The following is a 15,985-nucleotide window of genomic DNA, read 5'->3' as shown; positions in this document are numbered from 1 at the left end:
CCTGGTTTAGATTCCAAAAAGCTGCTTGACTTTCCCATGAGATAATGCTCCTTTAAAAGAAACACCCTTCCCAGATTGCGTAATTAGCTGTATGGAATATAACTAGCTAGATTTCATACAGCACCTTCACAAAGCATCTATTTCAGCTTTGAGCTTTCTCCTAAACTGAGTAGAGATCAGATTAAAAACACTACTATAGTAGTAATATGAAAACGTTTCCAATTAAATGTCAGAGACAACATTTGGCATTATTGTATTTTACAAAAAATATAAATATAATTTGTAATATATTATTATAACTTAAGGATAACCATTACTACAATTCTATACATAGTTGAAATCCAAATCCTAATCTTTTGCCCCCTTGCCTAGAGCCAGAACCCTCCCTCCATCAACTCTCACTGAGGATGTGGAAGGGAACAGGACCTTGACTATTAGAATATTTCGTAATGTCGGTTTGTGGCCGATTTTACAGCTAAACAGAGATCAGTCTGGAGTAAACAGGAGTCGTCGTGGTTGGCTGGAGCTTCTCCCTGCCAGCACCCACGATAAGACGTGAAGGAGGGAGAGGGGAGAGGGAGTGCGAGAGAGAGGATTGTAGGGGTGGACCGAAGAAACAGTGGACCGAAGAAAATCAGACTGGAAATTGGTGTTCTTGGAATTCAGAAAATATGGAGAAAATTAATAGGGGAAAGTAGGTAAAAGTAGTCATGAAATAAACCATGTCTTTAGGAAATAGTAAGTCATTGGGGTTAAAAATAGAGACAGTCTTGAAAAAAACGAAAAGAAAAGAAAACTGTAAAAATTCTTGTGAACTTTTTCATTTATGAAACGGACCAAAAAACTAAAAGAACAGGAGAATGTATAACACAATAAAAAATATTTGGGAACTGTCAAATCTATTCAAGACAAACAAAATATACGGGTCTTCCACCTATCCTACAGTATCAGTTGACCTGAATGTCCTGAATATATCTGCATGTTTGTACACGTTATGTGTTAGCACCACAGTGCTGTCCGCTCTCACCCTCCCTAGCCACTATTACCTGTCTCAGGTTGCGCGTGACCTTGACGTCGTGCCAGGTGTTGTCGTTGAACTTCCCGTTGACGGGCTCCACGATGGCCTCGAAGGCCCCTGACCCCAGGTTGATGACCAGGCTCACCGCCCCATCCTTCAGGGCCAGGTTGACGTAGTCGGCCGACTTCCCCGTGTGGAGGATCAGGCCGTTGCGCTGCCACGTCTTGAAGGAGAGCGTGATCTCGTCGCTGCTGCTCTGGATGGGGTTCTGGGACAGGTCGTAGCAGAAGTACTCGGAGCCGCGGAACGTGGCCACGTTCTCCTCCCGTGCTGCAATGGAACAGACAGCAGAGAACAGGTGTTAGAACCCAATGATAAAGATAAACCAAAGACAAAAAGGAGAGAGAGGTTAGAACCTAATATAGAACGCACAACTGAGAACCGAGAGTATTTTATTTGAACGAAGACTCTCCAGATACCTAGGACATTTAACGATGTACTCGAGACACAATAAAAGCACCACCAGCACACACTTAGTGAGCTACATGAAAAAGGACCATTACAGACCAATAACACTGAGGAGATATGGGATAGACTGGGTTTCAGGGCAGTGTGACCATCAAATATAATTGGAGAGTGTCATGCACAGGTATTGTCAAACATCATCAGAAGCCTAATCTCACCACTTGAATTGGTATTTCTTATGAAATGGCAGGCCTGTTAAGCTTTAAATTCGATAAAAGGCAGGAGAGTAAAAAAAAAGGAGAGAGAGAGAGAGAGAGAAAGTGAGAATGTGTGTGTGAGAGAAAGAGAGAGAGAAAGAGAGAGAGAGGAGAGAAGGTATCACTGCCTTTGCAGCTGAGAGAAAAAGAAAGCGAGAGGGAAAGACCGAGGACAGAGGAGAGATTGAGACAAAAGAAAAGAGAGACAGGAGAGGACAGAGTGAAGGGAGTGAAATGCGGTGATAAAAACAGAGGACAGAGAGAGAAAGAATAAAACAAAAGAGAGAGAGAGAGAGAGAAATGCTAGTGAGAATGAAAGAAATAGGGTGGGGAGAAGGGAAGGGGGAAAAAGAGTGCAGTCGGGCACTTATCTGTGAGATCATCTTCAATTAGCTCTCTGTCTGCTAAGTGAAGTGAAGCTGGGGAGTGTGTGGGTTTAGCCAAGGCCAGGCGGAATTTATCAGAGCCAGCCAGTGCTTGCTGTCTCCGGCTCTGGGCTACAACATGTGCTCTGCATACTCAATAAGGCCCCGGTCGACACAAAATGGCTTCCGTCTTTCATCCTCTGAATACAGCGGCTACAGCGTCTTCAGGCCTCATTTCCTCAAAAGGAATCCATTCCACAGTGAAAATGGCACTTTCACCTATGCATTATGTGTGAGGTCTGGTAATGTGAAGGCATAGCTCAGGTCCAGAGCTGATAGGGCAGGTCCAGGAGAGCGTCATTTGACCTCACAATAGGTTAACTATCAGGTTGAGCCAGAGTGAACCTTTTACATCTACCTTAGCATACGTTCCTGTATGAATTAGACCTGGTTAAAATATACAGTGCCTGATTAAGCTTGAAGTTTTAGGACTGTCCACTGGTTCTATTGTTCTAGGCAAACTAAAACAAATGCAACTCAAGTCTTCAAAAGTATTTGATAAATGTATTTACCAGAAGTCTGATATACATATTGGATATGGCCTTCTATGAATGTGTCAGCAGGGATGTTGACAGAGAAAACCACTGCATCATGAGTTACAGTAGCATTCCTCCAGTTGTTATACAGCAGCAAACTATTCCAGTACTTATCTTCATTCACAGAGTAAATACACCATTGTGTTAGACATGGCACTTTAGCACACCGATTTGGCACCAAACAATAAACAACATTCATTATTAAATGTACTCTCCTCGAGGCTACATCCATTATCTTGTGATGGGTGCAACAGCACGCTAGTCTGGAGAAAAAGGCAGTTTTCACTTGCATTCCAAAAATGTAGAAACATACATTTGCACAAGTTGGTTCAAAGCTATTATATCAATGGTCCACCTGACTTAACCAATCACAAACTGATTAGCCAAGCAAACACTACCCCCCCCCCATCTTATCTCCAGGTCGGCCAGGCAACCTGACATCCCAGATACCACCACACCTCCTAACGCCTCTCCTGATAGGCTCCTGTGATCAATGATTAATTAACGCAAGTGTTGTTTTAACTAAAGACTGGGCCAGACCAGATGTTAGAGCTCATCCATTACCTCCATACTGCTCAATACTTAATGAGCAGCGCAGGGGGAAACCACCCTGAGCTAAGAGGCTGTCTCCACTACTGAGAGGTAGGGAAGGGACAGAAAGACAGGGGAGACAGGGATACCAGCTTGGGTAATACACACTGAGGGAGATAAAGCCTGGGTTTATGTGAGACACTGTCTGGGATTATATGAGGGAGGGAGGGGAGTTGAGACAGTCTGGGATTATATGAGGGAGGGGAGTTGAGACAGTCTGGGATTATATGAGGGAGGGGAGTTGAGACAGTCTGGGATTATATGAGGGAGGGAGGGGAGTTGAGACAGTCTGGGATTATATGAGGGAGGGGAGTTGAGACAGTCTGGAATTATATGAGGGAGGGGAGTTGAGACAGTCTGGAATTATATGAGGGAGGGAGGGGAGTTGAGACAGTCTGGGATTATATGAGGGAGGGAGGTGAGTTGAGACACAGCCTTGGGTTATGTGAGGGAAGGAGGTGAGTTGAGACAGTCTGGGGTTATGTAAGTGAGGGAGGTGAGTTGGAACATAGTCTGGGGTTATGTGAGGGAGGGAGGGAGGGAGGGAGGTGAGTTGGAACATAGTCTGGGGTTATGTGAGGGAGGGAGGTGAGTTGGAACATAGTCTGGGTTTATGTGAGGGAGGGAGGTGAGTTGGAACATAGTCTGGGTTCATGTGAGGGAGGGAGGTGAGTTGGAACATAGTCTGGGTTTATGTGAGGGAGGGAGGTGAGTTGGAACATAGTCTGGGTTTATGTGAGGGGGGAGGTGAGTTGGAACATAGTCTGGGGTTATGTGAGGGAGGGAGGGAGGGAGGTGAGTTGGAACATAGTCTGGGTTTATGTGAGGGAGGGAGGTGAGTTGGAACATAGTCTGGGGTTATGGGAGGGAGGGAGGGAGGGAGGGAGGTGAGTTGGAACATAGTCTGGGGTTATGTGAGGGAGGGAGGTGAGTTGGAACATAGTCTGGGGTTATGTGAGGGAGGGAGGTGAGTTGAAACATAGTCTGGGTTTATGTGAGGGAGGTGAGTTGGAACATAGTCTGGGTTTATGTGAGGGAGGGAGGTGAGTTGGAACATAGTCTGGGGTTATGTGAGGGAGGGAGGGAGGGAGGGAGGTGAGTTGGAACATAGTCTGGGGTTATGTGAGGGAGGGAGGTGAGTTGAAACATAGTCTGGGGTTATGTGAGGGAGGGAGGGAGGGAGGTGAGTTGGAACATAGTCTGGGGTTATGTGAGGGAGGGAGGGAGGTGAGTTGGAACATAGTCTGGGGTTATGTGAGGGAGGGAGGTGAGTTGAAACATAGTCTGGGTTTATGTGAGGGAGGGAGGTGAGTTGAAACATAGTCTGGGGTTGTGTGAGGGAGGGAGGTGAGTTGGAACATAGTCTGGGGTTATGTGAGGGAGGGAGGTGAGTTGGAACATAGTCTGGGGTTATGTGAGGGAGGGAGGGAGGTGAGTTGGAACATAGTCTGGGGTTATGGGAGGGAGGGAGGTGAGTTGAAACATAGTCTGGGGTTATGTGAGGGAGGGAGGTGAGTTGAAACATAGTCTGGGTTCATGTGAGGGAGGGAGGTGTGCTGTACTGTAGAGATACATACTAGTATAGGGAGTACATTGCAGAATTTATTCGGACTAGGGTACACACTTTGATTTCGTTGGAAGAGGGAGATTAATGGGGAACGAATACAAGCTTGTTTTAACGAGAGACCATACATAACGAGAGGCCGTATCATCTCATGTTAGCTGTATGAGAGAGGAAGGACAAAGATATATCAGTCAGTCTGTAATAGAAAAAACTCACCACAGCTCAGATGACATCCGCTTTAGTTCAAAGAAAGTTTAGTTTAACTTTCAGAGTTTCCGCTCTTCTCCCCCAGGCATAGTGGAATGAAGTGAACCCTCTCTCTAACTCAAACACCACCCCCCCCAGGCACCCCACCACCTCATACCACATCCCTCCATCTCTCCCTGTCTCCCATCCACCCCTCCATGGCCCACTGCTGGCTAAACAAGCCTTGTCTGTGTGCATGGGTAATGTGAAACCATAGGGAAGCCAGGGGGACCACAGAGCTTTGCCCATAGGAGCTAAAATACAGACACAGACAGACAGACAGACAGACAGACAGACAGACAGACAGACAGACAGACAGACAGACAGACAGACAGACAGACAGACAGACAGACAGACAGACAGACAGACAGACAGACAGACAGACAGACAGACAGACAGACAGACAGACAGACAGACAGACAGAGAACTGCCTGACTGACCACATAGACTTCTGACAGAGAACATAATGGTGAAAATTAAGAGGTAGGGATAAAACTATTAAGCATCAACTATCAACTAGCTTTGGACCAATATTGTAATTTGACGTTTCAGTTCATATCCAATCAACATACAGTGCCTTCGGAAAGTACTCAGACCCCTTGACTTTTTCCACATTTTGTTACATTACAGCCTTATTCTAAAATTATTATATATTTTTTTATCCTCAGCAATCTTCACACAATACCCTATACTGACAAGGCAAAAACTGTTTTTTAGACATTTTTGCAAATGTATAAACAATAAAAAACAGAAATACTTTATTTACATATGTATTCAGACCTTTTGCTATGAGACTCGAAATTGAGCTCTGGTGCATCCTGTTTCCATTGATCATCCTTGAGATGTTTCTACAACTTGATTGCAGTCCACCTGTGGTAAATTGAATGGACATGATCTGGAACGGCACACACCTGTCTATATAAGGTCCCACAGTTGACAGTGCATGTCAAAAACCAAGCCATGAGGTCAAAGGATTTGTTCGTAGAGTTTCGAGACAGGATTATGTCGAGGCACAGATCTGGGTAAGGGTACCAAAACATTTACGCAGCATTGAAGGTCCCCAAGAACACCGTGGCCTCTATCATTCTTACATGGAAGAAGTTTGGAACCACCAAGACTCTTCATAGAGCTGGCTGCCCAGACAAACTTAGTCTTGGAGGTGACCAAGAACCCAATGGTCACTCTGACAGAGCTCTAGAGTTCCTCTGTGGAGATGGGAAAACCTTTCAGGACAAACATCTCTGCAGCACTCCACCAATTTGTCCTTTATGGTAGAGTGGCCAGACGGAAGCCACTCCTTAGTTAAAGGCACACGACAGCCCTCTTGGAGTTTGCCAAAAAGCACCTAAAGACTCTCAGACCATGAGAAACAAGATTCTCTGGTCTGATGAAACCAAGATTGAACTCTTTGGCCTGAATGCCAAGAGTCACGCCTGGAGGAAACCTGGCACCATCCCTACGGTGAAGCATGGTGGTGGCAGCATCATGCTGTGGGGATGTTTTCAGTGGCAGGGACTGTGAGACGAGTCAGGTTCCAGGAAAAGATGAACGGAGCAAAGTACAGAGAGATCCTTGATTAAAACCTGCTCCAGAGCGCTCAGGACCTCAGACTGGGGCAAAGGTTCACCTTCCAACAGGACAACGACCCTAAGCACACAGCCAAGACAATGCAGGAGTGGCTTCGGGACAAGTCTCTGAATGTCTTTGAGTGGTCCAGCCACAGCACGGACTTGAACCCGATGGAACATCTCTGGAGAGACCTGAAAATAGCTGAGCAGCGAAGCGCCCCATCCAACCTGACAGAGCTTGAGAGGATCTGAAGAGAAGAATGGGAGAAACTCCCCAAATACAGGTGTGCCAAGCTTGTAGCGTCATACCCAAAAAGACTTGATGCTGCAATCGCTGCCAAAGGTGCTTCAACAAACTACTAAGTAAAGGGTCTGAATACTTATGTAAATGTGATATATTTTAAATAAATTATCAAAAATGTCTAAAAAACTGTTTTTGCTTTGCCATTACGGGGTAGTGTGTGTAGATTGAGGGGAAATAATTTAATCAATTTTAGAACAAATGTGATAAAAGTCAAGGGGTCTGAATAATCTGAAGGCACTGTAGATACAAACACATGTATAGTTTGTGAGCTAGGGGGGCATTTAACATTCCAAGATGGCACAAGACCAGTAGGCTACACAGGAAGGATGCACTAAAGCCAAAATGCACCAGCAAGATGGAGATCGGGCTAGAGGTCCCCTGGGTTTTTATAGCTATAACGATTGTACTGAAATATGGAATTAAGGAATAGGCCAAGAATATCTTAATAAGTAATATGTATGGAGTGGAGGGACTTTATGGTGCAGTTATGATTTTAACAGTCTCCATAAGCCTTTCCTATATAACTCTAAGGGGGATGGATGAGACTGGATGAGCCCTGGCAGGGGTCATACGAAAAAGTGTCTGAGAAGAAGAAATGGCAGAAGCAAGAGGTTATGGCTCTACTATATCTTGTCTGTTTTAGGGGAGAGAACTGCACCGCCAACCGGTTGGTAATGCTTCTCAAAATGTCTCCTAGAAAAAAAGTATCATTTTGAAAAAGAGGTTCAGTTCCATACATTTTAACCGTCTCAACCTTGCTTTAACTTAAATCCTAATTGATTTAACTTATTGATCGGTCGGGGAGTTCTCTGGGATAGATTCCCAAGTCTAAAACAGCTGATGGAACTAAAACCAGTCTGTCTGTAGCCTAAAACCAGACAGGTCGACTCTTGACCCTCAAACACTGGATTTCTGCCTAACTGGATTAAAGAAACGCACAGTAATTTAAAACCTCAAGAGTGTGTCTAGAAGGGTCTTGTCACGTCCTGACCCTTGTAAGAGGTCATTTTCCATAGTAGAGTGGTCAGGGCGTGACAGGTGGTTGTGTTGGGTGGTTTTGGTTTTCTGTTTCTATGTGGGGTTTTCTAGATTTCTATTTCTATGTTTTTTGTTTTCCATGTTTTGGCCAGGTATGGTTTCCAATCAGAGGCAGTTGTCTCTGATTGGAAGCCATACTTAGGCAGCCTGTTTTTCGTGTGTGGGTGTGGATAGTTGTTTTCCGTTTTGTCAAGTGTACCTGACGGAACTGTTGGCTGTCGTTTTGTTGTTTTTGGTTAAGTGTTTCATTAAAGAAATGTATGAGCACTCTACACGCTGCGCCTTGGTCCCCTTTAGACGACCCTTGTTACAGGTCTACTGACTGACTAAAATGACAGCCCACTACAGACTGTGATAAATGACTACAATAGCCCTGATTAATTAATAATATGGATTGTTTTAAATAAAACATTAATGAAATGACTGGCTTCAGTGACACCGCAGTAATGGTTTTAGTTAAAAAGTGAATCTGTGATGAATAAGTCATTGCCCATAAATAATCTAGACACAAAATGATTTATGACAAATTCGCTGAATATTAAGGCTCTTTGGTCAAAGCAGTAGCTATAAATCAGAGTTTAGAGCATCACTTTGTGCTCTTCTGTATCTATCTTCCTCTATCTTGCTGGTGAACTCATGGCTAGGGAGAGGGTCTGATTTAATGCACTGAGGAGCTTCAGTGAGTAATATCCTATATCAGCATCTCTCCAATGACGCTCTCTTCCTCCTTTCTATCCCTCTGCTCTCACCCCCTCTCTCTCCCTGTGCATAATTCTTGAGTCTAGGGCCCTGCTGCATTTCTTGTTCCGCTACAGTGACTCGCTCCTCCCTTTTGCACGTTTTAGCAAGCACTATTAGCTCTCCCTCCACCTCGTTTTCTACCTTTCCCTCCCTATTACCCTTACCTCCTTCTCCCATCACATCTCCCCTTTCCACTACATTTTTCTGTTCCCTGCCTTCCTCCCTTTCCTTCATCTTCATCAAGGTCTCTTGTGAAAAAGAGATTGTATCTCAACGAGACAAACCTGGATAAATAAAATCTTCCTCTCTACCTTTTCACTCTCCCATGATCTCTTTCCCTATTCTCTTTCTATCTCACAGCCTCCCTCCCTTCATTTTCTTGCCTCTCTGTAATACCAGGTGGACAGCTTGTGTGAAATTAACCTGGGGTTCCCTGTGAGAACAGCAGAAAACACAGGGGATCATTTCTCCATGCATTAGCATAATTCACACACACACACACACACGCACACCTTGACACGGAAACACAGCCTCACATGAAGGTATAGGTTACACAATTTCTCTCTGTTCTCCCTCATACTGTATAACACAACACATCAAGAGACTTCACTGACCATAAGTGGCCTCATTGCGAGTGTGTGTGTGTGTGTGTGTGTGTGTGTGTGTGTGTGTGTATGTGTGTGTGCGCGCACGTGCGGGTTTCGTGCATGTGTTCTTACCATCCACAGCCCACCGGTTCTAAAAGAGTTTTACTGTTCACTATGAGTATTTTATCTAGAACGATAGTTCAGGGATGGTGAGGGCGGTAAATAAGACAATAATTTAAAAGAACCTCTCCGATGATGACTAGTACTGTGTGTGTGTTCTTTTGCTCTTTATATCTTTCGAATTTGAATCCCAAGAAATGTTATGGAAAAATAATGATTCAATAAAATGTTGTTGTTTCCTTCAACTGTAAGTACAGTTTAAAGGGATAGTTCACAGAAATTACAAAATTAATGGTTTCCCTGCTTAGGTTTTTTTACCTGGCCACTGTTCAAAATTCGGACTTTTGTGGCACAATCCAATGCGTCAATGTTATCCATATATTAGGATTTTGGTGCTTCATGTAAAAACCATCTATAAGTAACTTCATTGAGTTACAAAAAATGTTTTTTGATACTTTGGGATGATTTGGACATGAAGCGCGAAAATGCCTCCTATTCTCTCCATTCCTCTCTACCTGTATAAATTAGTCCTAAAAGCCTTTTCTCTCCAGGAAACCTCCAGATTGTTAATTAAGAGGAGCATATTTAACTGACAATGAGCGATGCTTAATTCAACAGGAGCATAGCTCATTTCATTCAGTAAAAAAAATCGAGACAAAAATTCACAGGGTCTTCTTTTGAGCCGGATGTGCAGTTGAATTATTGTAATTCGAAAAGGTTAGATAAAAAGACACAGGAGCTGTACGTGTGTTGTGAATGGAGGGATTTTTAGAACAAACACAGGAGCTGTGTATCAAAACAGTGTGGTGGGGAATCGTGAGATAATGTTGGCGCGAGCACACAAACGTAGTATTATAAAATACACCCACACGCACAAAATGCAACACGCATGCACTTGCACAGAAACACACACCCCACACATTTCGTAGGTGGCGTTATCAGCAGGGTGGATCTGGCCTGAGACCAGGCGAAAGCATTGAGGAATTCCAGGGTTGACCATCTGTTGGCCTTATTCAACACAGAGTGACACACAGAGACAGAGACAAGCAACAAGCCTGGGAGCGGGCTCAGGCAGGTCCATTCATATTCAACAGAACAAACCCACTACAACACTCCCCTTTCTCTCTCTCTCTCACACACACTCTCTGCCTCACCTGACAAGGACACCTTACATGGAAACAGATTGCTTAGCAAATGGGGAATTATTCATACGAGCTCGGTATTGTTAATCAGAATAAAAGTGTTATTCACAGAGGGCTGAAAATAAATTACATAACATGCAGTATAGAGAGGAACAGAGGGAAAGATAGAATGAGAGAGAGAGAGAGGCGGGGAAAAGGGGGAGGATGAGAGAGGGATAGAAAAAAGAGGAAAGAGAGAAGCTGATTGAGATATTTCCCTCTATAATCATGTGTAATGCCAATTCTCGACTCCCTCCCTACCAGTGGTGTATCAAATCAGGGTGTTCGCCCACGCTACCACAACATGCAGAAGTAATACGGGAAAAGCCTTATGAGGCATTCAAACTCAAAATGGTGTCTTTCTTTCTCCCATCCACATTAAGCTCCACTATGTCAGTATGGGCCACTTTGTTGCAAAAAGACAAGAAGACATGACAATCTGGGGAAGAGTACAGCCTCTCGAAGAAACAACGAGGATGTGGATTATCCATTTACGGCCCTCTCACTCCATCCCGCCCTCTGAAAATTGTTATTCCATTTTGTGGAAGCTGCGGGTGACTGTTTAAAGCCGTCTCTCCCGCCATCCACTGGAAGCAATTTCATACCCAGCTAATTTGAATTTGATAGCTCTTTTTGATCTCTGGCATTAGCTATATTTCATGAATTCTCTCATCTTTTCAATTACAGGTAACGTTAGGGCTGAGGTGCAGAGAGAGAGAGAGAGAGAGAGAGAGAGAGAGAGAGAGAGAGAGAGAGAGAGAGAGAGAGAGAGAAAGAGAGAAAGAGAGAGAGAAACAGTGGCGTGTCCAGGGGGTGACCTGGGCCACCCCTGAAATCTGATTGGCCACCCCAGATAGGTCGTCTCTGAATATGTAGATCGTTTTGACCAAGATGCACACCGACAGAAAGACTCACTGGAGAAAGAATCCGAGCGAATGAAACAGCACCCCGTCTGTCTTAGTATGTGTAGTCCATGTATCTGATGCTGTCTAGCCCAAAATAATATAACATGTCATATTACTTTGGGCCAGACAGCATCAGATACATGAACTACAGATACTAAGACAGAAGGGCGTTGTTTGCCTGGCACGGATGCTTTCTCTAGTGAAATACCGTAAAAGTTAAATTAATAGCCAGGCATTTATTTGCTTAAATCACTGAACACAACATGCGCTTATTAGAGACAGGCTTCTATTTGAGCCAGGCGTCCATTTCCTTAATGCGCACAGCTTTTGCTCATTTGCATAGTTAATCGTTTAATTCCAGCATTTTAATACAATCCTTAATTTCCTGCACTAATGTGTTATTATTTACACACTGTTTCACGTTTCCCTTGTCTTAGTATGCCTCCATTTTTTTATTTTTTTACTTTTCCTGACAGAATAGTTATTCTCCTCTTTGACTGTGCATTTTTGGCAGTTCTTACTTTCACTACTAGAGGGCGATCAGACTATTTTCTAGGGGTCTGTACTCCCGAAGTTGTTGACTGTTTTTGTGCTTGCCAGTTAGCTAGCAGTTCTCAGCTGTTAGCAGCCAATGGCTAGCAGTTTCTTAGTAGTGATAAAAACCGGATGATTGCCATCATTTTTTGAGTCATTCACTAAATGATTCAATGTAACAAATCAAATATTAAGCCTTGTAAATAATTCAGTGTAATTCATGGTAACCTCACAGATACACACGAATGACAAAATCATTTCGTATTGTTAACATTCTTAGGGAAGCCTAGCTTCCCTTGACACCCATGAACACACGCCACTTTGTAGGCTTAATGTCATCACACAAATGGTGTTCGTAATAGACGTCCCTTTCCATTCAAACGGCACAGGTGCACAGCGCTGGATTTATTTTGGAGGAGACGAAAGTGCACAGGTGACCTACTTAACCTACTTTTTGAAGTGATTTGTTTGATAATCAGATGAAAACATCGTGCCTGGTTGTGTGCAAGACACATTAAAATGTTAAATGACATGTCTTTTAGCCAATAAAAAAAAAACATGCAGGCGCATGCATACATTGTAGGTCCTGTCGAAAGAAAATTGACCTCTGAATGTCACGGTATAATTCACACTGGATGGCCGTTTCATGTGAATTTAATGCTCAATGCTAATACTCTGATAGAAAATCCTGACCTTGAACGCAAACACTAACAAAGACTTTTGAAATGTGTTTATGATTTATTTGAAAAATTCGATTAAAGTTGCAATCAGCAGTAGAAACAATAACAAAGTATTCTCTCTGCCGGTGTTTTGGTAAAACGCTGAGGGACGGGCCTGGGGAACTGTAACCTCTATAGATGTAAGGACTAACCATCCAAATGATAGTTTTAACCATATTTTGAGTCTATAGTGTTTACAAACATTGGAGAAAGACAAGCTTATATTCTGGGTTCTGATGGGGTACGACAGTTGAACTAAGCTCATGAGGCATTGATAAGATCCTGTACATTCTTCAAGAATCAACGGGTACATATCATTCATTTATAAGTCCAAAAATGAATGTAGCAACTGCTGATTGCCCCTTTAAGGTAAAACAAAATATGTTATGGCCTCCTTAAACTGTGGAGGCGAATGGGTGGAGACTTGTATATAGTATGTATCCAACTAAAGCGTCTTCAGTCAAGTTAATACCGTGAACTTCTATATACCCACGTCTCTATTTGAGGCCCAGCTCATTGTCTTATTTTACAGTAATACAATCACACTGCATGTCCCAAAAAACTATTTAGAAATTAATACCAGAAAAACCAAAAAAAGGTTAAATTGCCCACGTAGAATTATTATATATATTTTTTAAATAGCTCAGAACATGACACACGCACACAACATGTATTCTGGGGTGCAGATGCTTCTTTTGCTTGTGGGAGGAGATTATATCCCACACAAAGGAGTGATTACATGGTAGAATGAGCTCCATATTAAAACATGATCACCTTTCACCAGAGCTCAGGTGGGAACAATCATGGCTAGATGTTACTGCAATTATACCAATTACAAACTGAGGCGAAGGACATATCTAGCCCGACTAGTAGCAAATCATTTGCATTTGATAAAAGAGTTTTTGGGCCTCAGTACTCAGCGCAATTTTTCTTGCTCTCTATTTTCAAAATATGCCAATACATAGGCCTACAAATTTTGTGCATTTTAGCCTAATGTACTAATTATTTGCCAAATATTTTAAAAATCATAATACAGCTGGAAATATTACAGAAGGAATCTCTCTCTCTCTGAAGCTGAGGTGGTATTGTGACATATCTGTCTGTGTGAGAGGAGAGGGCCACCGTGCTCTACAGTCATTTCCTCTAATGGGGAGAGGCAAAGGCCATATAATCGCCACGAAAATAGAGAGAACGAGAGAAAAGAGAGAGAAAAGAAACAAGACACAGCATCAAAGAAGAGCAAAAAGAGGGGGATGGGCCTCTCCTCCTCATCCATTTCTCAGACACAGCGAAAATAATGACTGTCATTTTAGCAGATAGAGGGAAGACAGGATGAGAGGAGAGGAGAGAAGGGTTTTGAGAGAACAGGAGGATGAGAGCAAGCCAAGATGGATGATAGCGGAATTGTCCAATGAGGCAAAAGAGAGATAACCATCAGTAATTTCAGGCGCTCAGGAGGATTTTCATTTGTTACCGGGCTTGACCAATGGAGCGCCCCGTTGTCGGAACCAAGCGACTACGCGGAATGGAGTGAGGGAGGAAAGAGGGACGATGAAGAGAACGAAGAGTGGAGGGGAGGAGGAGGGAAGGAGCACATATCCTTGTTGAAAGGGGTGTGGGGAATTATCTGTCGCCATTTTGACTCCATCCATCGAGTGTGCAGGTAGCAAAGAGAATAGCTATTGCCAGAGCTATCCTAACCCCCTTCAGATACGTTTAATATCGTTTAATATCACCCTCAGAGAGACGCATCGGGGTACAGAGAGATGAGCTTAGTACAGTCTATCCCTGATAACGTGGCGAACAGCAACGCTGTGTAATTGATTATGACACCCGTACAAGTGAATGCTAATAGCACATCAAGAAATCACATACTAAACAATACCACATACAGTAATCCCTGGTAGGATGAGTCGGACAGCCACACAATAGGACATTGAACACGTACTTTCAAAAACATAATTTCTTCAGTCTAGACTGAGCAATGAATGTAAAATGCATAGGTTTTCATCAGAATGCATTTCACACATTCTTCAGTGTACATTTTGGTACTACAGTGTGTTAGAAGAAATACATTCACTTTGTTGTTTGAATTCGATTCATCCTATTTCATAGTCTTTAAGGCCAATAACTGATAGGCCTATATTTCATAGCTTTGGCAACAAATAAATTGCAACTATGAATCAGTGCCTTTATCTCACTCTCTCAATATCAATCTTTTCATACCTATTTCATTTGTCAAAAGAATAACAATATCCACAAACTGAAATGGTTTCCTCACATTCCTGATTATCAACCAGACCCTTTACCCATAGGCTCAGAGTCCTAGCTAGTACATCCATGAGAGAGAGAGAGAGAGAGAGAGAGAGAAAGAGAGAGAGAGAGAGAGGGATGGATGGAGGGAGTGTGGGGGGGGGGGTGCGGCACGGCACGGCACGGTGAATCTCCCCCGCGCCTGGTGCCTTCTGTCTGGGGCGGCGGTGTAGGCATAACTCCCGGAACTGAAGAAGCATGACAGGCCCTGGGTCCCGGGAGACTTTTCATTTACTCCCCAACATAATACAGGGTTATTGGCCATTATCTCTGCTGTCAGCGCCTGTGTAGATACCTAATGACGGGCCAGCCGATGCCTCCGCTCCCTCCTCCGTCGCTACAGCCACTGCCGATGCAGCCACTACCGACGCAGCCGCTGCCATTTCTCAGCTGAGCAGCCGTTGCCTTGGCGACCGGGGAAAGTAACAACGGTTGGATGAGAAAGGGGAGAGGACAGGAGAAGGGGGAGAGGGTTGGAGGGAGTGGGGGTAGTGGTGGTAGGACAGCCCATAATTCTCCACTTGAAGAGGATAAGACAGGCGTTTAAAAAAGCGAGGCCGTGCTCTCGTGATGAGTTCCATCCGAGCAACCCAACAGACAGTGGACTGACCGTTTCTAGAATCTACCTCCACCATTTTCACATTTGTATCCCGCATGTTGAGGTAACCTACCTAGCATACATTAGGCCTATGGATGGTAGAAACAAGCAGGAACTTATTAAGGGAAATTATCAATCAGTTTGGAGAAGTGTATTATCTAGGTTTCTGAGGCATGTCAATGCCATTTACTGAGAAGGTAATAGTGACGACCAACTTGCAAGTGTCTTCACTGACTTTTTCAACATGTCCCTGACTGAGTCTGTAATACCAACAT

The 15,985-nt window shown here is 43.7% G+C and overlaps 1 protein-coding gene across 13 annotated transcripts in view; it reads right to left on the bottom strand.

Annotated features, from left to right (window-relative positions):
• Positions 1 to 15,985, bottom strand: part of nrxn3a (neurexin 3a) — a 437,173-nt gene that overhangs the window by 349,268 nt on the left and 71,920 nt on the right. For all 13 annotated transcript variants that reach the window (XM_029729379.1, XM_029729385.1, XM_029729374.1 and 10 more), the window contains exon 6: positions 1,047 to 1,348. In XM_029729379.1, the coding sequence (XP_029585239.1) occupies positions 1,047 to 1,348 (302 nt within the window). The remainder of the gene's footprint in view (positions 1 to 1,046; positions 1,349 to 15,985) is intronic.

Source organism: Salmo trutta, chromosome 33, assembly GCF_901001165.1.
Source record: "Salmo trutta chromosome 33, fSalTru1.1, whole genome shotgun sequence".
In the NCBI taxonomy this organism is placed as follows: domain Eukaryota; kingdom Metazoa; phylum Chordata; class Actinopteri; order Salmoniformes; family Salmonidae; genus Salmo; species Salmo trutta.
The sequence above is the reverse complement of the archived record's forward strand: the minus strand, read 5'-3'. Positions and strand labels throughout refer to the sequence as shown.